General features: G+C 42.2%; 1 protein-coding gene across 8 annotated transcripts in view; it reads right to left on the bottom strand.

Annotated features, from left to right (window-relative positions):
* Nucleotides 1-24521, bottom strand: part of RAPGEF6 (Rap guanine nucleotide exchange factor 6) — a 125025-nt gene that overhangs the window by 41101 nt on the left and 59403 nt on the right. For all 8 annotated transcript variants that reach the window (XM_040573964.1, XM_040573968.1, XM_040573966.1 and 5 more), the window contains 3 exons: nt 9461-9592; nt 1930-2113; nt 956-1092 (listed from right to left, as the gene is read on the bottom strand). In XM_040573964.1, coding sequence (XP_040429898.1) covers nt 956-1092; nt 1930-2113; nt 9461-9592 — 453 coding nt within the window. The remainder of the gene's footprint in view (nt 1-955; nt 1093-1929; nt 2114-9460; nt 9593-24521) is intronic.

The following is a 24521-nucleotide window of genomic DNA, read 5'->3' as shown; positions in this document are numbered from 1 at the left end:
AACAGCTTTCATAAGCTGTTCCAACACTCCTATCTCAGAAAGCCTTATTCTTGCAGTCTCCAGTTTGTTGCCACCACAGCTTTGCAACGTTTAATTCACTAGAAATGTGCACTGTAAGGCAAGCAATAAAGCTGAGTGAAACAGGAATGCTTTTCAGCATTCTTTATTCGTTTCAGTATTAATTCAGTAGGGAGCAATGCTGGTGAATAGATTGCTTTTTAATTAGTGTGCTAATTGCTACAGTATATTTATACTATTTAGTGAGCATGAACACTCTTCCCCCATATGCCCACTTGGTCACTAACAGAGACTAGAGTCCACACAGTCCTCGTGGAGTGATGAACTGCTACAGACATTCCAGGTTTCTTGAACAAAGGACAGGGAAAGACTTCAAGGTAATGATTCAGAGTACCTACATTGGGAGCCTGACCACTCCTTTGAACATCTGAATGTGGAGAGAAACTGCTTCTAATTTAGACATAAAGGTCATAATTTATTAGATCTGATTTGTTTAGATGTTAAGTTTATACATTGTTCAAGGATACATCTCCACGTTGGTATGTAAAAGAAACTATATTATAACAAAAGAGTTATTTTACCAACGGAAATGACGCATTCTTCTGTGCTACAGGTAAAACCCTTATAAACAAACTCTTTTAGATATTAGCACTTAAACTGATAACAATCCACAGCATGAACTATAGAACGCTGCTGGTTTTGTCCATCTCAACCATGCTGAAGTCCTCAACAGGGAAGTCCGTAAGATTCAGCCTGCATGTTACTAAGTGATGGACTAAGGTTTGAGGATTTTGGAGGTGAGTCATGGTAAGAGAAAGACTCCCTAGCCTTCAGGTGCGGGAGTGATGCAGAGAGGGGGCTCCCAGCCCCCTCGCCCAGATGCCCTCGCTGATCTTCTACCTTCGGTGCTCAAATCATGCTGTGTGCAGTTACTTACTTCTTGTCCATCTTCAAGTATGATGGCTCCTGCTTGCTCTACTACTTCAAATATCATCACTGAGCAAAGTTCTCTTCTTACAGACATAGTCATGTTTGCAAAGGCCGGGAGTTGATGCATAAATTCCAATAATTGCTCTGTTAGACAAAGGAAACATTGGTATGAAGACTGCAAGGCCCTGGGGCTCCTTAGATACCTTACCCTCCCACCGGTATATTAAACCTCAGTTTAATTCACGGAAGGAATTGCTCAGTGGTATTACAATCCCTTTTAGTGCCTGCAGCTGAACGAGCCCAGTATGCGTTTTGTTGGCTCGGCAGTCCTGATCGGGCACTGCTCGACTCTTAGGGCAGCAATCTAGCTAAGAGTACAAGCACTTCAACTACAAACATTTAGGAGAACAAAAATATCCTTACAGTACACTAACTATAAGCTTGTTAAGAGCATGAAATGCTTTTCCAGAGTTTAGAGAAATAATCAGAAGTATAGCATAACCCAAATTTTACCATTAAACTAACATCAATTTCTAGTTAGACGCTGCAATAAATTAATTTCAAATGTTTTGCACAATTAGGCTTATGTAACTTATCTATACTCCAGGACTAGTACGGTCTCTTTGACATTCAATGATTAACTCTATAGTTACAGGCAGTCAAAATTACATTGCTACCCTTATATCAGCTGGCACAATAACTGTAATACTTAACATCTTACGAGTCTCAAAGACTAGTTTTTTGTTTTCTTTTGTTTTTTAAATACTTAGCTTCTCAGAACAAATACTCTCTAGGATAGTAAGAGAAAGATCATTTCATTTACAGCATCACTAGAACAAAGCAGTCTCCGGAAAGCATCATCCATAATTATGAAGATATACATTTAACATCAACTCATTAAACTGTTTACATACATGCTTCTCTCACTGATGATATATGATATAGTTTTATATAAAGATCTTTTTTTTTTTCTCCCCTCACCAATATCATCATCAGTTTTATCTGCGGGCTCTTTCTCAAGGCACTCTCGTACAACATCTCGCCCCAGAAGTGGATCTGAAGTTCTGTCAATATCTTCATCTTCTTCTTCTTCTTCATCTTCAGAGTCTACAGGTGCTTCTGGAAGACCCGTTAAATCAACATCTCCCATCTCACTTTCTGTAGCCTAAAAAGAAGACATCCATCAGACAACGAGTTCAATGTCTCCAGTTAAATAGCAACACCATGCTACAGGAATTATGATCGCAAGTTCTGAAAAAATTAGCATTTGCTCTCTTTACTTATGACGCTCCCAATGAACTACAGGCAATGTAAGACCATTGACACCAACAGTGTCACATGGAGGAAAAATAACCCAGGGTGAGTGGATAAAATTAAAGGGATTTGATTGATTATTCATTTCCATATTGTAACATGGACTTTCATCCTGGCATACAGTTCAGTATGTCAGGTGGAGAATATAAATATGAAAAAAAAAAAAGGAAGTAAGGATTACTACTTCCATCTCTGCTGGCTGACTCTTACTTTATAGCATTTGGTCTTTCTTGTGAATTCATGAGAGCAAGTGTTTTTTCAAAATTCAGGAGTTAATATTGACCAAATAATCATATAATTCAGTAACAACGCTGGTTACCCAATGTCTGTAGACACATTTCTGCTGTCATCAATAGATGGCAATATAGACATCACGCTGAGCAGACACATGAAGCAACAGTATAGGATAAAGCAATACTGGCACCAAAAAGCAGCATCACACAAGAATCGTTTGCAGTATTTTTTCATGTAAAGTTTAAATGATGTAATGGAATGAAAATAGCCTTCCAAAACAGATGGAAGGCAAGGAAAAAAACAAAAAGTAGTTTCAAAATTTCAATTTCCACAGAATACTCCTTCAATCACTTCTGTTTAATTTAAGCCAGCATGAAATTCATTTTTCTGTTCAAATTCAGAAATTTGAACAAGATGTGTCACTTGGAAGTATAAGGCAATTATACACAGACTTGCAGAAATTGCTTTATTCATTATTATTATTAAGCGAACACATTTGCACTGATGATAAACTAACGAGCTAAATATTCTGCATGTTCACAAGACCTCCTAAAAAAGGGTTGGTTTTGAGAAGGCATGCTAGCATGGACAATGCTAAAATTTCCATCACAAGATCACCAAGAATTTTTTTATAACTTGCTTGTTGTCACTGTGGCAATTCAGATATTCTTTTGGCAATGAGAGCTACACCCTTACACTTTTTCTTATTTATTGTCATTATTGATGTAAACGTTGAATTTTTTTAGTGCTAAATGTAATCCCTCAAACTAACATACAAAATATCCATCTATTGAACAACAAAACCCTGGAAGAGGTCAATGAAGCAACACACAGTCCACAGCAAATATGACACTGACAGAATACTAACACAGCAGCATTTCTAGCAACAAGATCTTTGCACAAAATTGATCAATGGACACCTATTTTAAAACTTTTTATAAACAAATTCCCACTGGCATTAGTTGGACATATATCTTTTAAACACTAAGCTCTATAATTTCATTTTTTAAAGTGCCGTCAGTATTACCACGTATTCTGAACACGTATATTCAATTTTGGTATATTTGCAGAGGCACAGATTTGAGAAGATAAAAACCTAAGTATCTATGCCCATATACTTGATTGCCAGTCATTTTTGCAACTAGGGGCAGAGTCCCACTAGAACCTTCCCCCACAAAAAAGTCAGAGCATTGTTCATTAACACCAATTCCCTGACGTACCTACAACATTTCACTTCCAACCACTTCAAGAGAACGGCTGGAGAGAGAGCTATCAGCAAATGATCACACCACAAACCAGAGCTGTTGCAAGTCTGTGCTCCATTTGGCACAACCAAGGCCACTGCGAGCCCATTTTGATGGCTGAATATTAAAACGGAGATAAAACACTCTTTGCTCTTCTCAAGTTAGAACTATTTCATCAATAACTCAGTGACAGTTACTAATCCTGTCTCGTGCCTACCACTTGAAGCTCTAGACATGACATAAGTAGCTGGAGTGCTGAAGCACTGGTAACTGCTTGGGAAGACTGAGTGGCATCATCAAAACCAACGCTGTCTGATTAAATCCCAGCAGACAGCACTGCCTCCATCTTCCTACACGCTCCATGCTGCTCTCCTAATGCAAGTCCCAGTACTTGGACAGATGGAACAGCACTGCCTTCTTTTCTAGGCAGAAAAATATTGAGTTTTAGATATATCATTAGATCTTTGAGTGTGTCCTCATTTCAATAATTATCCATCAAACCTACTAAAAAAGGATTACACGATTTAACTATTTCATTTAGAGTAGGGTAACAATAAACAGGGTTAAATCTTTTATTTATTTATTTATTTATTTATTTTACACTACATCACTTCACTGGCTTATGTAGCTCACATTAACAGCTTTGGAATTAAGCCGAAGTGCAAATTGTGCTTGGAGAGCCTTGGCAGCACATGATCAGTACAGCATTTTATTCAAGGACTTTTCTAGCATTTCTTCATCTAAACAGCCACAATTCATATTATTTTTTTCCAGGCAGAGTAAGAGAAAGTACAATACTGATTCCCATTTTAATTATTGTAAACTAAGGTGAGAAAATTGAGGATATAGGTTCTACAGGAAACCAACACTTCAAAATTTGCATTGTATATCCTACATAGGACAAGAAACCAATCTTCTGTTTTCCTGATAGATAAGTTATAATTTGATCAAGCTACAAAATAGCAGGTCCTTAAACGTTGTTTTAAAGATGATATACAGATGGGCCATGGAACAGGGGCAGGCCAGGCAGCGCTGGAAGGAAGCGGAGAACTTTGCAGTGCCTGCAGCAGTAGCTGTGCTTCCCAGGCATGATGCTCCCGCTGCTTCCATTATCAAATATCAGTATCATTCTTAACAGAAAACTTATGAACAACTAATTTATAAAGTGTAACCAGAAACTCCAAACTTCAAATTTTGCACAAATACAGATTTTCAGGACTGGGTCTCTAGGGCAAAAAAAAAAAAAAAAAAATCTATTGCCAAGTCAGCAGGAACAGACTCCAATGACGTGTTACGTACTGCAGTGGGGAGTTAATACGGGCTTGCTGTCAAAACACTTGTTTGCTCTTTTAAAAATCACACCGTTATTACTTTATACACCACTGCAGATTTTGCCAGTTAACGTGTTTAAGGAGACAGATGCCCTATACACTGGTTTGGGAGCTAAAGATGTAAGAAGCAGCCTTCAAAACGTTTTGGTGATAATGACACATATTCCGCTACAGTGTGTCAGAAACATACACTGACAGACAAAAGTATTAAATACACCACATGAAGGATTTCCTGTTCTGTGATAACTCCGCAGGATACAGTATTTTAGTGCTCGCAACTCCCGACACAGCCTGCTATTAAGAGCTTGTTCCTTGTTTTTTCTCCCCCTTTCCTTCCCTTCACGTCAATTCTTTCATGGGAACAGTGTCCAAGACTTTTTACAGAATTGATAGAGAAATCCTTAGTAAAGGACACTCCCTGATGCATATTTTATAGATAATCCATTTTAATATCAAATCCTTAACCACAGCCAGAATTATTGCTGGGCAATAACGGTGCTGCCCACAAGTAATATATATTGCCAAAGTGACAAATGAGAGATGACAGAAAAAGAGAGAGAAAAGAACCACTACGCAGACCACTGGCAGAACTAAACAGATAAGGAAAAATAGATGAGAATTTGTCAGTCAGTAGGAGAACAGCTTTGCAAGCCATCGATAAAGGCAACGAACTCGTTACACTGTAAGGCAGACCATGCCCACCAACATCTAGCAATACAACCTGGACAACCTGCGTTACCATTGCCAGTCTCCTTAAAGCCTACTCCATGAAAGAGTAAAGGAAAGTACTCTGTGCAGTACCTGCAGGATGACTTTTCCCTGAGGATACCTGTTACGAGTCAAAGGGGCTGTTTGCAGAAGTTATAATCCCTCATTTCAACTGTTACATGCATAACTACACAGCCTCCCCTAATTCTATCTAAGCACCCAGCTTGGAGGCTGAGCATATTGTCAGAAATGGGATGAGGGAAAAGAAAAAAACGTATATGCAAATTAAATTTAAGCTGTTCTAAAAATTGTACGAAAAAACTTTTAAATATACATATACACACAAATATATACATCCAACAAAAGGTCTGCAGTCTGACAAAAAGACCTGCTTCGCAGTATTCCAAGCAAGCTGGAATTTGCAATATACACGTTTGGACATTTTACCACATAAAGACTGAAGGCAGACAGGGAGCAGCAATGGTACAGGAGAAGGGAGAAAATATCTTCATAAATTTATTTTCATAAGCAACTAAGGGTTTAATACAATATGTTCACAGCAATGCTTACAGGCAGAACTCATTTTCTGCCGATCTCACCTTCAGCTTTACATTCATTTCCTGTTTAACATCCTGAACTGAGATGCAGCTGGAACAAGTGAAACCTCGTTTCAACACTATCAATGAATAAAGTGTACACAGATGAGCTGAAAACCTTTCCAAATCTCAATACAAAATGTTTCATTCTTTGGCTCCAATCAGTTTCCTATTCTGGAATTATGCTTGCACTATTTACTGTAAAAATTAATGTTAAGATGTCATTAATTCAAAAGGTCACATCAAGACTACATTAATAAATATTATTCAACAAATACTGTTCCTTTGCTGACAGTAATGATAGTCCTAGAGAGTTTGGCATGCAATAGATACGAAACCGACTGCAAAAGCAAAGCAACATTTTCCAGTTTATGACAAGCTGTATTTTAAGCTACCAAAAATATTTTCAGCTACTAAGCCAGTACACTACAAATTGTTGTGAATATCAGGGAGCTTCTCCACCTTCATAATACCATAATGAATCCTGGAGAGAACTTTTTTTTTAAACCCTTCTTTCTGATTTCAAAATCTGCCTATATTGATGTGTCATTGCACATAATGCTGAATTAAATGCTGTGCCATGACTTTATCACACAACATGCAGTTGAAAGTGGGTAACAAACAATAGGGGACGAATCCCAAACTAACTGTTAACGTTACTGCGATAAATCACGGTGAAATACCCAGCATTCTTTGACAGCTTACTATTTGCACGTTACACATAGGACAAGATATGAAAAATGCTTTAAAAACTTAACGGGGGAAAACATAGCTTTTTCTTTTTCCCCCCCATGACATGTCTGTTGCACGTCTTATCTTCATCCACAGTGTTTATCAAATGCTTGATTCTCCAGTGCTGTCTTTAGAAATTAATGACACTGCAGCTAGATCACGTATTGCTGTGATCGTCTTTGAAGATCTCGCGTGAGTCTGACAGTGGTGACCTGCCTCAGACTGACTCAGAATTCTCACCAGAATTTACAGAGATCTGTGTTCCCTACAAGCTGCAAAAATAGATGGGTGAATGTCATTGAAAAGGAGATTCCTACTGAAAGGTCCTCACTCCTTCCAGTTAGTATAAAATCTGCACTTATTTTCACATTAACTAATTTCTAACTCCTCCAGAGACATTTCACCACTGTTTATGTTATAGGGCAGATAAATATGCTACTCCATTATTTCTTTTATTTATGTAATTCTTATTTGTTTAACAATTATGATCTTTTGGCATTTTCTGAAGAATAGGCATGCAACATTTCAAATGCATTTAACCACACATGACAGAGTATTCACTCATTACTGGAATGATATTTTCTTCATTAATAATATATTTCAAGTGCTTTTTACTTACAACAATCTTTCCAAACCACTCAGGTAGACAGGCAGACAGAAGACGGTCAGGAAAATCGCCCATCAGCCTCAATATATAGATGTTAGGGTACAATACCCAGACTAGTTCTGTTGATTTTGACTAATTATTTTGAGTCAACAGACTTGATTCCAAGGGAAAACAAAATTCAAGCTGTAGAATAAAATCTTCCTACGCTGCTGCTCAGAAATCAAAGGTGCATTTTGAAACCATCATCTACGATGCAAGCTATTGCTGCCCCAGCTGGCAGTGAGCAAATCTAAAGATAACAGATTAACAGTCTAGTCTCTCTATATTTTTGTCCTACTTGATGCTCTAAAAGGATTTTTGCTTCTAATGTTTTATCTTTAAAGTTAACTATGAATGCTTTGCGGTAAATAAGATACAACACCAATCTCTGTTTCTGGTGTGGAAACAGTACCCAAACAGTACCCATGAAAGGGAACAGGTGTCAAAGATCCAGTTACACCTACATAATGCTAAATAGTTGCTAAAGATTTGATATTGTAGTTAGTTTTCAGCTTAAAAGTGGAATAGTTGTGCAGTTACCAAGACAAACCCAAGATGACCACCCTCATCAACCAGAACGAAAGACACCCATGAACCTAGCTCTGCGATTTGACACGAGGCAGTAGCTCTTGTTCTTTTATAGACAATACACCTAAGTTATCTCTGGATTTTCCTCAACTTCTATTCACAACAAGCAACACTGGAATTTCTACCATCAGTTGGTGCAGAGAGCAGGTTTACGGCCATGCTTCTGTTTGCAGAACAGGACATCTTATTGACAACAAACACAGATAATCAAGGAAGGAAGTATTTGACAGGCACAAACTGTTTCATGAAATTTGTACCATAGTCCAGCACATATCATTAAATGTGACTTTTAAAAGCAACAGCACACTTGTTGGTATATAAAGATGTGAAAAGTATCTCCCCGTGCAGCGCTTCACCTCTCCCAGCTGGGGAGGTGGCACCTCGCCCCAGCGACACAGGCATGAGCAGCAGCAGCAGGAAGGGGAGCCACAGGTAAACAGCCACTGTTTTGCTTACGGAATGTTTAACTCCAATTTCCTTCCTTCCAGAAAAAAATTAATAGGAGCAAGACATTCTCAATATTAACAAGACTAGTCAAAACCAAAGCCTAAGTCTTTGTTACATGTGATAAGGCAAGAAATGAACTGGAACCAAATTCTTTCCATGTGTAAGTCCAATGCTAAATGGTATAAGTATTTACTACATTTATTTTATTGCATTCTGTACTGCAACTCCACTCATTTTTCATTATAATTTATCATCTGTATAAACTGTGATTAACCAGCATTTAATAAAACTATAATGAAGTTAAACACTGACACTGATGTTCACCTGCAAACACTGTAATCGCCACCCTCTTCTAGTCACCGTCACCTAGCTCAGTGCTAACAAAACTCACGGCAAGGGAAAACACGGAATGAATTGCCATCAGAAGCAGAATATGCACGTATCATTACAGATACACTTTTACAAATTCTGTGCAACAGCTTCTGACACATCCTGCCAGCCAACAGCAAAAATAACAAACAAACTTAGGAAGTGGAAGCCTGACCTCGTGTTTTCTGATAAACAGCCGACACCACAGCAGCACAAAATGTTACCCAGAGCAATTAGGAAGGGCAAAATGCAATTTCCAGCTGGGGGAGGAGAAGAAAAAATAAGAAACAAATGCAATTTTACCTGATAGATATCAGACAGGCTGCTGCTCCCAGAATCACTGGCAATGCTACATCCAGACTGGCTTGAAGGGACGTGAGTCACCTGAGGATGAGGATTGTCTGTAAGATGCATCTTGGTAAGATCAGCTGGAAGCTGCAAGTAAAATGGATTTGGGGAAAGGCAGGAAAAAAAAAAGAGAGACATAAATCAGATTTGTTGACAAAGTTATCTGTAAAACCTTTGTTACCTATTTGAATATTCACTTGTACGTTGACATGTATTTTGAGAAAATGTTAATTTAGACTAAGCTTGCCCAATCATACTTCTCATCTTATATAACTGATAATGATTCATCTTTCTATGAAGCAAAGGTCTAGCTTCTTTACAGCTCACTGATACACACCAACAGAATCAGGAGCCCATAAGATAACCATGAGACAGTGCCAGCCAAATAGCTTACAACTTTACCATTAGCTTATCCTGCCATCCAATATGGAGCAGGATACCTGTTCAAAAATGCAAGCCTTTAATTCAAGAATAGCCTTAGAAAACATCAATATACAACAAAGAGTTAAGTAATCTAAAACAAAGTTTTGGTCTATAAACTGCCTTTTTTTTCATGAGGATGAGTACAAAGCAGGGATATTATGTATTTCTGGTACATGCAAATACAATAGTGCTTCTATTTTACCTATCCATAAATGAACATGCATATAAATACATAAACACGTTGTATTGTATACATATACATTATTTGGTCTGTGCTCAACTGAATGAAAAGAATTGTTTATATTGTATTCCTTTAAAAAAACGTTCTTATACAGAAAAAAAATCTGAATTACTCTGGCAGCATCAACTATCACGATCAAAGGGAAAAGGCTGCTTCTGTAAAACAAACGAAATTCCACACGGAAGCGTCAGCCACTAGATAAAATATTCAGTTCTACTAATTAAAGGACAGTATTGTACAATTGTTGTTGATCCAATATCATCCTTATAAATGGCGACTTTTAAGTAAGAGGAGCACTTTATTAAACACTTGTTCACAGATTTGTTTGGAACCATGACTGGTGCTGTAGGTCTCAGCCCAAAACAAAAGGCTGAGAGAGGCCTCTGACACACACACCATAATTTTGGTTTTCAGAATTGTCATGAAGACCATGGGGGATGTTGTGACATCTGTCATCCCCAAGTACATTCCCAGTGCCAATCGTCACTCAAACCTGAAAACACAAAAAGACTACAAAACTAGTTTTCAATATGCTAATATCTACAACGGTCCTGTTTTGAATGCATCTTAATTTCAAAAAGTGCAAGCTATTTGTCCTTCAAATTAGTACTTTTACATCCACATGTATTTGGAAAAGGAGAAATTTGTTTAAAAGGTTTGAAAAGAAAAACATTGCTAAACTTTTATAAACTCCATTTAAAAACAAAACAAAAACCCACTCCAAGCGGTAGATATAAAGCAGCGAACTTCATGCAAGCACAAAGGAAACACAACACTTTGAGGACTATGTTTAGCCACCAAAAAGTTTTAGAGACTGAAAAAATCTATTTTCAGGACTCGAGAACAGAAAAAAGGTCACAGCGCTCAGCTGACGAAACCCAGTGCGGCGGGGCAAGGAGCACTCGTCACGCCAGCACACGCGGGAGGAGCTGACGTACGCCGCGATGTGACCTCTCCAGCGACCGGCAGCGGCACGGAAGCGAAGCGGGACAAGCTGAGAATTAATTTTAGCAGGGAGTGCCAGCTGGCCTCACCTGAAATCCAGGGGGTACTTCTTACACCGCACGTTTTTGTGCCACAATTGGAAAAGCACCATCCATCTCTTGCTAACGGACGGGCGGCAGCAGGCATTAGGCTGCCTCCCCAAAGCTCCCCGAGCTGTGGGCATCAGCTAAGGCACCGAGGAGGCCACAGTGTGGGCAGAGGCTGCTCCCCTGGACCTCCTCAGGACACTGCCTCCACTCATGCCACGGGCAGATGCTGCCCCGCTGCTGGCCTGGAAGGATGCAAAGTGCCCAGGAGCGAGGTCAGTGCGTCGCCTGCCAGGGAGGAGGAAAGGCAGCAGCAAGCCAGCCCGTGACGAGGCAGGGCTGCTGGCAGGCACCGACCTGCTGGAGGTTGGCATAAATGAGAAACCCAGGAGTTTTAGGAAGTGGCGGAACGAATCAGCCTGGGTGGATTCACTGCCCCTACCTCAATGTGACCACGGTTTTGCTGTGTGCTCCTCAGGGGTCCCCGTCCTCGCCATCTCCCTGCTCCGACAGCCGGACGCAGCGCGGCTTCTGCCAGCGGTCTGTCCAGCCACGCACGGGCTCTGGTAGCACCACTTGACACCAGGCAGTGTCAAGTTAATTAAACTATCTATCCAGATTCCTAATGATTTACAAACTTCCAATACGGCTCAAGCAGCACTGCCCCAGCAGTCTGTCTTCTCTAACTCTGTGTACAATTTAAGATCCTTGTGACAAAGGCCGTTTTATACAGCAAGGCTGAGAGCGACTGCTGGACCAAAATGCAGCTCTCACAGTGAGAAGAGAGTTGTGCATGGAATTTGTCTGTACTTTTCATAAATACACGCTGAAGACTAGCTCAAACCACCAGCACCGTTCCCCAAGGAGTATTTTTGATCAAGGCATTAATCACTTGTAACTGATCTCCATCCCCCCGGCCAGCACCGCCATCAGCTCCCATTGCTTACACAGTACACGGGCGTCTGTGATGCTCCTGCTGGACTTCGCAATGTGACTGTAAAAGACATTTCGTGCAGGTTAATGTAAGGAAACGCTGCCATATCTCTTTAAATCGGAGAGAGATATAAGGTTTATTTGAGACGAGTGACCTTTAAAGTGCTGCTTGCCACTCTGCTCAATCTCCCAAAATAAATCACAGCTTCTGTCTTTTGTATGTCATTTTTATTACCCGAACCGATTGTTCTTTCCTCCAGAGCTCGCTAAGCAGCAATACGGGGATCGGATGTGTTTGTACCAACATGACAGCGGGCGCGGGAAGGACTCGTGGATGTGGTAACGAAGTTGCTCGAAGTGCTTTAAAATTGTCTGAACTACTGGCAAAAAGCATTCACTTATTCAACTATGATCTCCACATGGGAGAAGCTTAGAAGTTTATTCCAAATGCATCAGTAACTTGAAAAATTATATGTTATGGAAACAAGGTCAAAACAGCAACTTTCACCTATGTCCACATCAGAAACTTTCAGAAGCAGTGTGTACATATCCCCGGTACCTTCTGGCTAGTCGTGTGCCACAGTACCCGCAGGCAGGAAAACCCTGAATATCCGTGAAACTCTCAAGAACGATGGTTTAGAAAATAGATTATTCACATACCACTTGAGCTAATAACAATCACCATCCGCCTTCTACCCCAAGAAATTACAGCGTGGAACCCAAATCTGAGCTGCTGGCACAGCCAGTCCTGCCACAGACGCCCCGCACATCTCTGAGCCTGACCTTTCCCAGCAAGGGACATTTAGCACAACCCCCCCCACTGAAACGGCATCCTGCGGCTCCGAGCTGCAGGGAGAGGAAGCGAGGAGACCAGAAGTGGAGGAGACCAGAAGTCACAGCCCACACAGCCACCTCCAGCTCTGCCCTCCCACGGGGCCAGGAAAGTACAGCCAGTGACGGCGCTCCAGAAGAACTGAACCAACGGGGCAGTTTTTAAGACATTGCAAGCAGCGTATGCGAGCTGCTGAGAAGGAAATAAACACTGAGTCCTTCAGAAGCCCGTGCCAACGGCAGCGTGTTTTGCCACACGGGCTCGGAGGCGACAGCAGGCTGGGCTTCTTCTCCCTGAGCATCTGTGAAGGAGGCTTCTGGCGGGTTCCTGTCCTTGGGCATCCTTGTAAAAAGGATGGTCCTGGGGGAAAGTGTGGAGAAACCCACTGATGTCAAGGGCAATGGACAAAACCCAGGGAGGTTGCGTGGGGAGAGACAGGATTGAAACGGGAAGGGAGGAACCAGGAGGGGACGGGGACCCGACAGCACCCACCACTGCGTGAGGTGTCCTGGGGCAACGGCTCCACGGTGCCATGCGTGACACTGGGGGACCGGCAACAGAGCTATGTGGACCTATACAGATGCTCGCTGGTTTGCTAAAATCAAGCTGAAAATGGTTGAAAATTAAAGAAGAATGAAAGAATTGGTGAGAACCTAGTAATACAGCATAAAAGCTACAAATGTCAGTCATGAGCAACTTTAACAGCCAGTAACTTTGTCCAAAAAGAAAAATCCCACACAAGAACAACCCTATATATCCCGTAATCTGCCTCAGAATTATTCATCTCCTAATAAACCACTCAAAACACGTGCTGCATTTCAACCACTTTGTTTATTGTGAGCAGTATGAAAGAGAGAAGAGGTAAGGAGCACCCCACGGACTGCAGCGACCCCGCACTGCGCCCGAGGGCGAAGGTTCGGTGGGCTGGTGCTCCCCAGAGCCCAGCTCTGCCTTCTCGCTTTTCAACAAGGTCTACTTCCAAAGGTATACTTTTTATGTTTAAACAGGCAAGGCAGGGCATCTTGATCTAATACAGAATTATCAACTTCCTCAGCCTCGTTTGATGACGAGGGCAGAGGCTCGTTTGATACGTGATGATTTCTCCCAGGACTGCTGAGGTTCCCGACAGCCCCCAGCCAAGAGCCACGGCGCTGTTGCACCAGCCAGGCCCAGAGACGCTGCGCTTCGGCTAGAAATGGAGTCACCTACCTCACACAACATGGAATCACGCCTACACACCCCAACCAGACACCAGACATTAGAGAAAATTGCATATTCCTTCCTGTACAGCAGGCACCACCCAGCAAAGCCTCACCGGCTGTGTTTTTACAGAGAGGCTTTTGCAGTATTACATTCACTAACTGGGAACTCCCCAGGGAAAAAAAAAATGTGTTGGCAATTCCATTCCCCACCCAAAATACTCCTTAGACTTCTCAAAATCTACCAGCTACTGACTGAAGACGACACAACAGCAGCAAGAAAAATAACCTACGTGGAGAAGCAGTGCGTTCAATGGACTTGGTTTCAGTTCTTTACACAATCAATGACACCAAGCGTTGTGTACATCATGGGACAGTGGACATTTGGATATTTCTGGTCTTACCAGTAAAACGACCCATTTCCATCCCATCTCAAAGTTGAGATACTTCATGCGATTGCTTGGTGTATGAACTGGGGCCTTCATCTCTAAGATTCATTTAGCCCTATGTATTCCTCTGACAAAGTGCTAACATAAGAGGCAACATTTGTCAGCAGTGGAAGGAGAAGAGCCATTAAGACCATATGCATGCGTGTATATATACAGACATTGCAAAAATCCCTATATTATTTCGTGTGACAGATCACTTACGTCTACAATTGCATTTTAAATGGCAGCAATGCTCTGTAGCACGCCTTGTGCACTTGGTAGCACACACGCAAGGCACGCATCCTCTTCTGCATCTTTCTTGCACAAACTTCTCGACAGAAAGGCTGAATCACATAGACACCTCCTAAAATGTTACAAGTCTTCGGCTGTTCTGGGGCATATCTACTCACACATTACAGTACAATACTGTCAGCCACAGTAACTATTTTTTATTAAGAATTAGGCCACTGTCAATCGATTAAGTAGTTGTCACATCCAAGTTTTTACTTTGTGCATCTTCCTGAAAAGTTTACTTGAGCTTACTTTGCCAAAGTAAAACAATAATTTCAACATAAAAACTACAAAGCAAAAAGCGTGCTTTAATTGCTATACCTCGGAAAATGTTGCTTCTCTGTTTCTAGTTCAACTTCTAGGAATGGAGAAGTACTACCCTAAAAAGACCCACAAATTAAAAAAAATATGATTGAAGCGAAACCCACATACCAATTCAATTCCAGATTTTCCAAAACTATGAGGTTACAGCTCTATCTTGTAAAAAGACAAAAAGAATTAGTTCTGACAGAAGTAATACCACCCCAGATTTACAAAGGCGCAGTACTTTTCCTCCACTGCCACCAAATGCTTTGCAGCAATTTGACGACACTGAATTTTTACACGTACAAATTTCCACTTTGTTTTCCAGCTATCCAGCGCCGTACTGAGCTGCATCTCCCTTCATCGCATTTGAAAGTATTTTGTTTTCCAGACATCCAGTCTGAGGTGTCTGATAGCCAAAGATGCAGGCAAGACAGCAAAAACTACTGGGGTGTTTGTGTTTGAACAAGGATTTCCAACTAAAATTCATTTTCTAAATGAGTCTTTGTAATTAATTTAGTTTCACATTAATATTTATATCCATACCTATGGTCACACAGGCTATACAAGTGATCTGCCAACTTTCTCCAAGTCTCATGTCTGTAATTTTTAAATTAATTGGAGAACAAATTCCGACGTACGCTGTATTTCACAAGCTAGCAGACCACTTCTACAGCCCCGAGTGGAGTGCGTCTGCAGTGACATTCACTTCCTACGTAAACACCATTTACTCTCAGCAGTGAAGTCACACAGAATACTTGGGAATTAAATTAAAAGCTAATTTTGGTACGGCAGATTTTAAGGCCGCACATGCCCTGTACAACAGAACAAATTACGGGATCTTTTATGAGATGGCCACCAATCCACTCTCCAGAAGCACGCTGAAGATGAATGTTAGCCTGAGGATAAACTTCCCTTTACGTGCTCCCAAGGAAGGCTCTGCCTAAAAATTAAGGCTATAGAAAGTCATTGCAGAGCTTATACAGAGAGAAAGCAGACATAATTTGTAAGTTACTACTGGGCAGAAGTTAACACGTGGGGGGTAAAGTGAGAGTTTTGTCCCTCTGTTCCCCATTCTTTACAGGGAAAGGGCTGAGAGCCTCCTTCAGAGCAGGGCTCCACGCTCCGCACGCTGCAGTTCCTGGGGGGCTGACGTCAGAGTCTGCTGGTACCTTTCCTACTGAAAAGCTGCTTCTGTGAGTTTGCTCTGCAAGATTTGAAAATAAGTAACAGCATCTCCTGAAACAGTTTGAGTAACCTTAAAACACAGGTTGGAAGGGCGTATACAAAAAATGGCAAAATAGCCTTGAAAAGAAGGACAAAGGACCTATGAATTATCTTTTGCTACATGTGAAAGAAGCCTCATCCATCGTGTTTCATGCTGCATTAAGCGGCACGTTTATGAAACGTGTTCAGAAACATCCTGCAGCGAGGGCACTGACCAAAGGACTTACCACCAGAAAAGAACTGCTACAGGAAGCACAGTCTCTGTAAAATTCTCCTGCTGTATAGCATCCATTAAAAATGGAAAATGCTGGAAGAAAAAACTGACAGTAAGGAAGTAAAAGTTTCAGCTTGCCCTTCATTTGATACTCCTTGATAGCAAAGTGTTTCACCAGTTCTCCGAGGTTGCTGTCTCTGAGCTCACCACGGATCGATCCCGGCTGGACACAGGACAAGCACCAGCCTCAGACGCAGAGGGAACACACTGTCCTTCTACAGGCTGCGTAAGCAAATCTTCTGTCCTTGGTTTCACAGGCTGTCAGTAACCTTATACCTTATTTTCTTTTTCTGAAGTTCCCTGAAACATTGCCAGCTCGAGGAATATCCAGAAACAGGGCACTGATTCCCACAGAACAGCCCCAGACGAGCTGCGCGGCCCCGCATCGCACGCACCCATCACCCAGCGCGCGGTGCTGCACCCACCTCTCCCCTGCACCCCTATGCTGCCTAGCAATCCCAATTTTAAGGCACACATTTATTATTTTGCTTACCGTTTGTAATTTTCCATTAAAAGGTTTTCACTGTTTTAAGTTGGAACCCATTAACACACCCTTAGGGCATTAACTGTGATTGCACTCGGTAACCCCTGAGATTTAGGAAATGCTCCCACTTGAGCTCCATCACAGCCAAGTGTTTCAAGGGCAGCAATTTCCCTTTCTTGGCTGATGCAGAAAGTTCAGGCTGTTACAACCTGCCAGTTAAAAAAAGCCTCCTTCCATCCCTTCTCATGCCTTTTTTTCATTGATGCCCTTGACTCAAAGTCTTTCCTAGAGTTACCATTAGAACGAAATAGTTCTGCCCACATTTCTTCATTTTCATTCCCATTTGCACTTTCAGTCTTTGGATATCCATCACCGAAGTTTGCCATTTGTCCTCACCGCTGAAAGCTAAGACATAAGACTACGAGCAGCCTTGGCTAAATAACTACTGCAGAAAAACTGTGACAAGAGCCACCAATGCGACGAGTTGCGTTCCTCCCACATCACAGTCATCACAACCCAAATCTGGTTATTTTAAATGCCTTGTGATCAAAGACTCGATCACGTTAAATAAGCTCCATGTAGAAAAAACTCCCTGGAACTGGCAATCAGCTTCCCTTGGTCCATACCTGCTTTGAAGCAGCAGCTGACTGGCTCTGGCCAGCACCAGAGCACCGCTCCGGATTTCTGGTAGGCACAGGTACTTCTGTAATCTCTCTGTTCAGATGCCTTGCTAGCTGTACCATCAGTAAAACACCGTTTTCTAGCATTTTATTCGCCAGGTATTTTGATGGTCTCACTTAGTGCCTGCAATTCAATAACCAGTTAGCTCATTTTCACCAGTTAACGTATTTCTTTAGTTAGTTCTGTTTTTTCTTTCTACAACAGACTAACCCAAAAAACACCGATGTTCACTCACACACACATGCAGTCAGCCTCTTGCCAAGCAAACCTCTCCATACACCACTTTTGTTCTCATCCATCCCATTTATTCCATCTGAAGGGAAAAACGAACACTCAGTATTTTTTTCCTTAGCATCAGTAAGACAAATATCTCATATATCCCGCGAGTAAAATCATGAGAAACCACTGATCACTAGAGTGAAGTTATTTTTCAATATTTTCATTAGCCCTTTTTTCTAGGTAATTTTATGTAAAATTAACTCTGGTTTACGTGCTCACTTTTTGCGTAGAAGCCACAGTTCCACTCCAGTTTAGACATGTGTAAGCATAAAACACATGCAGAGCTGTGCTAATGGGAGAGGAGAAAGTTGCTCCTCTGAGGGCAAGGCGAGCCCGGCTGAATTACGGATGCTGACATCACCCACCGACTTACTTAATGCAAACAAAAGCATCTCCTCAAAGACCACAGATGTTCCGCCAATGGCGCAAAAGAAGATTTCTTTAGATTTCTAAAGAGCAGCAATGATTTTCTAAAGAGCAGCACTGATTTTTATTTATTTATTGGCTCCACGAAGGCAATGATCAGTCCTGAAGTTAAACTCCCAAAGCATCCAGCCTTCTCCTTGAGTGACAGCCGCCCTGCCGAGAGCTCAGCTCAGGGGGTGGCAGTCGCCAACTGATGGATCAAATATTTGCCCAACAGGTTCAGCTGAAAGCCCGTAACCTTCAATAACATCACGCAAAGAAAAATGGTGCCTCTCCCAGCTCCCGAGTTCCCCTTTGTAAAACGCACACAGGATGCACTTACGGACAGATTTTTTTCAGACCTTGTTGCAGCTCATTAGCTGCGGTGTGTACTCACTCCAAGCACTACCCACAAGCATCTCAAAGAAATAGTGACCAAGCCAACACCGTTCACAACAGCCTCGCAGTGCCTTGAGAAGCATTCCTTGTAGTCTTCCTAAAATAACCCCAGGCTTACAAAAGAAAATAGAAAAACCAAAAAAATACACACAAAAAAATACAACCCCCTAGAGGCTGCTCTATGCCCCCAGCAGCCAAGAACTTCTTGGTCTTTATGGCTCATACCATGCAAAGAAAACAAAATCCTCAAAAGTGTTACGTTTCCTTAGTAACAACAAGGTGACATGAGGACAGAATTTCAAAGTAAATTCTGGTGTTGCCTTAAACTACATACGTAATGCAATTTTAATTTGGTTTTCATATGTTTGAATTATAGATCACTGCTCCGCTTTAACTCACGATAATGCTCGGCATCTGACACACAAATATCTTGGCTTCGGAGAAGGAGGGGCTTTGGCTGTGAAGATGCTCCTTGGTATGAAAAAGCGCCGATGAAACCCCATAATACCGGGAATACCCAACATGTAAACACAAGCTGCAGTTTTTACAACCACCAATTAATACAGAGCAACTATTTTCTGGCCTAATCACAATGTAACATTTGTAAAACGCCAAGAATTATGTTCTGTTATTATGAAAATGTTACAATAAGAACTCAAAAAGACGTTTTCACTGCTCGAGTTCAAATTTTGCTGTTTGTTCTTGCCACTGAAAACTCATTACAGGACGAAGAGCAGCGTTGGCTGGATAACTACCGCAGAGAAGCTGCAGCAGCAGCCAGCACGGCGATGAGCCGTGCGCGGAACCTGAGGTTCAGAGCCCCCGCAGCCCCAACGCCTGGGGAGCTCGCCTCCTGAGACGGCGCTGCAGGGCACGCGGAGCTCCACACCTACATTGAGCTTTGTCTTTGCCTAATAATTTATGAACTCCTATATACACTGATTGGTAAAATACCACTGTGAGGACGGTCCCTCCTCGCGCACCCCGGGGCTGATCCGTGGTCTCCTCGCTGTAGGGCCAGGCGAGCACCAGCCATGGGAGGCATGGCCCATGCAACCAGCACGCAGCACGCCATGGACGTGCCAATTCAGCTCCGGCTGGGGGCTGCATGCCTCGCTATCCAGGCCCCCAGCCCCTCCGGAGAACAAAGAAGCACCAACCTTCCGTCCCCATCGTCTCTGCATTCGTACAGAAAGGCATTCGTGGAAGCGAGAGGAGCACAACGGGGTGGTCCCGAGTGAGCTTCTGGCTGTACGCAGCACCGCAACAAAGCCGGTTTAAAACAAAGCCCAGGAGGAAATAAATGAAAAGACAGATGTTTGTTTGCATATTAAGAGCCAATTTCCGATAAAAACAATCCTTCAGGAAAAGGCTGTTTCTGTTGAAAGTACTAAGATGTGTGCTTGCATTTAACATCAAACTCATCGTACACTGGAGTATGGGAAAATTCAAGTTTTTAGAGTAAGTGGCCTCACTGCTCGTATTAAACCTTTTTTTTAGTCTTCATAAATTGTCAAGCAAAAAGCACACGAAAAAAGTTTTACTTAAAATATCATGCAAGTTGTTTATGAAAACATGGCTAAAAATCTAAGTGTAACGGATTGCCACGCGTCAGCCCAGGCCCTCGAAGGTCTCTGCGAGCCCTCAGCTCTCAGATTGCACCACGAGTAACCCAGAGGCTGTGCTCCTGCAGATCAGTTACAGCACAGAAACGAGGCAATCCTGCCATTGCAGGGGGTGGAGAGGGAAAAGATCTGGAAGTATGGAAAAGGAGAGGCCTTAAATGTTTTGAGGAGCTGGCCGGAACTCCAAAAACCTCAAAACAGGACCAAACCATACAAACCAAGCGGCTAGGAGGTGAAAGAACCATCAGTGATTGAAGAGCTGAGCTCACAGGGCTGTCAGAGGCTGTGTGCCTGTGCCCAGGAGCTCAGGCAGAGGGGTGACAAGCACCCATGGGTGGCACCCACCCCAAGTGACAGTGGGGGCTCAGCACCGCTGAAAGCTGAGCTGGGAGCTGCGGGCACAGAGGAGGTGCAGGGGAGAGGTGAGGTCAAGAGGAAGAGAAAGATGCTGTCAAAATCAACTGAAAAAACAAAGCAAAGGGTCAGTTACTCTGTTTGCACCTAAAACATTTAAAATTCATGCTGCCGGGGCTACGTTTCACATGAGTGCATTAGCAAAGACGAGGATGACATCGAATCAAATCAAGGAGCCGCTATCCAAGCTCTGTTTTTCTTCCGATGAGCTGAAAATAATCTTTAATTGCGTGAAGTTTTCAGCTCAGGATCTCAGAGATCAAACGGATGCCCTTTGAAGTCGGAAGATGTTGTTAGACTGCTTTTATTTATGGTTAACTAAAGCTTGCATCACATCCCTGCAAGACAGCAGCAGAAATGGGAATAGGACTGCAAAATGACTTCCAGTTTTCTGCTCTAACCCCAACACAAACTTCTAGGGAGCAAACTTACCTTTTGTTATTATGTTTAGCATTAACAGATTTTATCTGAACAGCGGAAAGAGAACTCAGAAGCCTAGATAACCTAGATAAAGGAGAAAATAAGCTGCTGTCTACTGTTGTTAGACAATTTTAATGTGCACCTGGGATCTTAAATGAAACTGTTTCCCTTCAGAACCGAACACTTTAGAAGCTGAGAAATTAAGTCAAAAATCATTTTCTGTAACAAGTACATTATCTCAAAAAGCATCCCTTTTAAAATATCCTGCATAGACACGTTATCCGATCACTTCCTATTTCCCCTATCAGACCCTCCTGACACACAAATAGGGTAGCTATGTATGCGTTCTAGTCTTGGGAATTTTAGGCTGTGCATGAAATTTCTGTCACTGGAGAACCCTACACATCTAAATCCTTAGGCTTAGAACTCTTTAATGCCAACTTCATCACGTGCCTGTGTTTAAGAGTCTAATATCAGAGAGTGCATTACAGTCAATTTAGCAAACACTGAGAAAGTTACAATCAGAATTATAAAGACAATCAAAATCTTGTGGAGATGCATTTGAAATAAGTAATTTGTTTGCATTAAAATAATGTGTTTGTATCATAGGAATCCTGCTTAGCATAAGCTGAGTGCCTCATTTGCAAATATACCCTGTCTGCGGAAGCAGTCCTCTACTTTCCTTTATGTCCCTCCAAAGTCACAGTGGCTTGACAGCTGGGACAGCTTTGCCACACTCCTCACTGCTCATCATATTCACCACATTTGCCAAAGGATGCCTGCATCTCTCTGCGTTTTGTCTTCTACAGCCTATCACCCCAGGGAGCACACGGTCCCTAGGGCAGAGACCTAGGGCAGAGACCATTTCTCACGATGCGCTTCCGACGTGGGGCTCTGCTCCTGCGCTGGTACCTCCGGACAACCGACAGAAGGAACAGCCAACATCTTCCTGCAGCAGACAGTGATCATTGTTGGACACCTTTCCAAATATCAGTGCAGCCCTGAGAAATACCATTCACCTCCACCAGGCTCTGCACAACAGGGCTGGATGGCTCAGCAACCAACCTTCAGGTGCACTGCAGAAATTCATCCTCCTCAACGTCTTTTTTTTCTTGGTTTATCCTCCTCTTAGCAGCATTTTATGCAGGAAAATAGACTGCATTGGTTATTTTACAGATGTCTACTGCATCCCTTTCACTTTTGGAAGCCAAAAGGCACAGACCCCGCTCCCAGGGGTGCACACAACACTAGCGGGCATGGACACCCCTTGTCCCCAGAGCTCCCTTCCCAGGGGTGCCATCTCCAAAAGGCAGCTTCCCCTGCACCTATGGGTAGCCATAAAAAATGATCCCCATGTTCTCCTTTATGCACCTTCACAAAAGCTTACCTTTCTGATTAGTCACAAGGAGTGTGACTTCACTTTGCTCTGATTAAACAGAGGTAATGCTCCTGGCACATTCAGAACAGCTATAATTACAACTGAGTCAACAGTCCGTTCTCAAACTGCCGTCTTATACCTCACTTTAAAGGCAACTCAGTTAAAAAATCTGGGACAGATACCTATGCAAGTCTACAGAATTCTGAATGTAATCACTGAGAAAACAAATGGAAGATCAGATGGTCACTGCTCTACAGCAGGAAACAGTTCCAACTACAGAATGAGATTATAAACTACTTGACATTCACAAGTTAAAAGTTACAAGCTTGCGTATTTTAGAAATTCTGAAGTCAGTTATTTTACTAAAATATGTATTATTATAAAGCACCCATCACACAAACAGATTTATGGAACTAAGCTTAGATCAAAAACTAAACAGAATAAACTCAGATATAACTCAGATAATCAGTGTGTTTAATCCTATGCATACTTTTCAGAGTTGCAAAGCGTCAAGAATTGATGAGTTCTAAAAGTCTTGGGAGGGGTTGCAGGAATTTTGGGGAGCTTTGTATGGTTTTGGCTACACAGGCTTTGGAACAGGGCTACAAGGGGTTCTCCTGTGTTGGTTTCAAAGATGAACAACTTTTATCTGTGGACTGGGATGCTAAACCAGTTAATAAGTTTGCATCAGCGAAAAGAAAAGAAAAGAAAAGAAAAGAAAAGAAAAGAAAAGAAAAGAAAAGAAAAGAAAAGAAAAGAAAAGAAAAGAAAAGGATACATCTTTCTCCCCAGCGTTTTATAGCATTTCATTTCTGAATAGCAAATGAGTGAATAAATGGCAGCAATCCACCGGGTATTGTGCTGACACAGGGGTCAAAAGCCCTTCCAATTATTGTTATTTCCCACCCTCCACAAACCCTTCTTTGACCACAGGGTTTCTTTTCTCGTGGTTTCTCACTTAGGCCCAAACTCTCCTGAAAGAGCAGCCTCAGCTGAAGCACAAACGTGACTAAGCATTCCCAGTTTTTAAGCAATATTACACGTCCAGACCTTCTCAACAAGGGCGGTGCGGGCTAGACGAGCTTCAGGAAACCAATCCTTTCGTATTTAATGTCTACAGACTGGGAAGGAAGTGAAGGAATCTACACGTATACTGGAGACTCAAACGATGACACAAACAGGCCAAAATTTGCCAACGTGACCACTGAGGCTAGGAGCCGTCATAAGCACACCAAGTCCCTCTGCCCTCCCAGTCCCAGCTGCTCCCCTCGGCTTTCGCTGCTGAAACACGCACAACAGCCAAGATGGGCCACAAACATGGACCCGTATTCAGGTATTAATGGTGGCAACTGCACTTGGAAACCCCAAATCCCAGCATTTCCCACCCTTCCTCCCTGTAAACAGTGAGCTTCCATTTACATCGTCAGATGTAAAAAAAAAAATAAGCAGGGAAAAACCATTATGCCCGTGAACTTCATGCACCCAGCTGGACTTGTCTTGTGCCTCTCCAGGCTGCTGCATCGCTTGGTCGCTAAAGCTGAAGGGGCCTCAAACTTTTGGGACCGAAGTCAAGAGCAAATTTCTTGCTCCAAAGTCACTGCCGCATCTCATGATCTCAACCCACTGCCTCCGAGCACTGCTGGCTTTAACACACAAGAAAGTTGCACAATCCTTATTCTAGCCTGCAGGAGCTTCTGCAACGTAAATACAAAAACTGTAAGAGAAAAGGTATATTTGACTGGCCTCAGC

Source organism: Cygnus olor, chromosome 14 (assembly GCF_009769625.2).
Source record: "Cygnus olor isolate bCygOlo1 chromosome 14, bCygOlo1.pri.v2, whole genome shotgun sequence".
NCBI classification, from domain to species: domain Eukaryota; kingdom Metazoa; phylum Chordata; class Aves; order Anseriformes; family Anatidae; genus Cygnus; species Cygnus olor.
The sequence above is the reverse complement of the archived record's forward strand: the minus strand, read 5'-3'. Positions and strand labels throughout refer to the sequence as shown.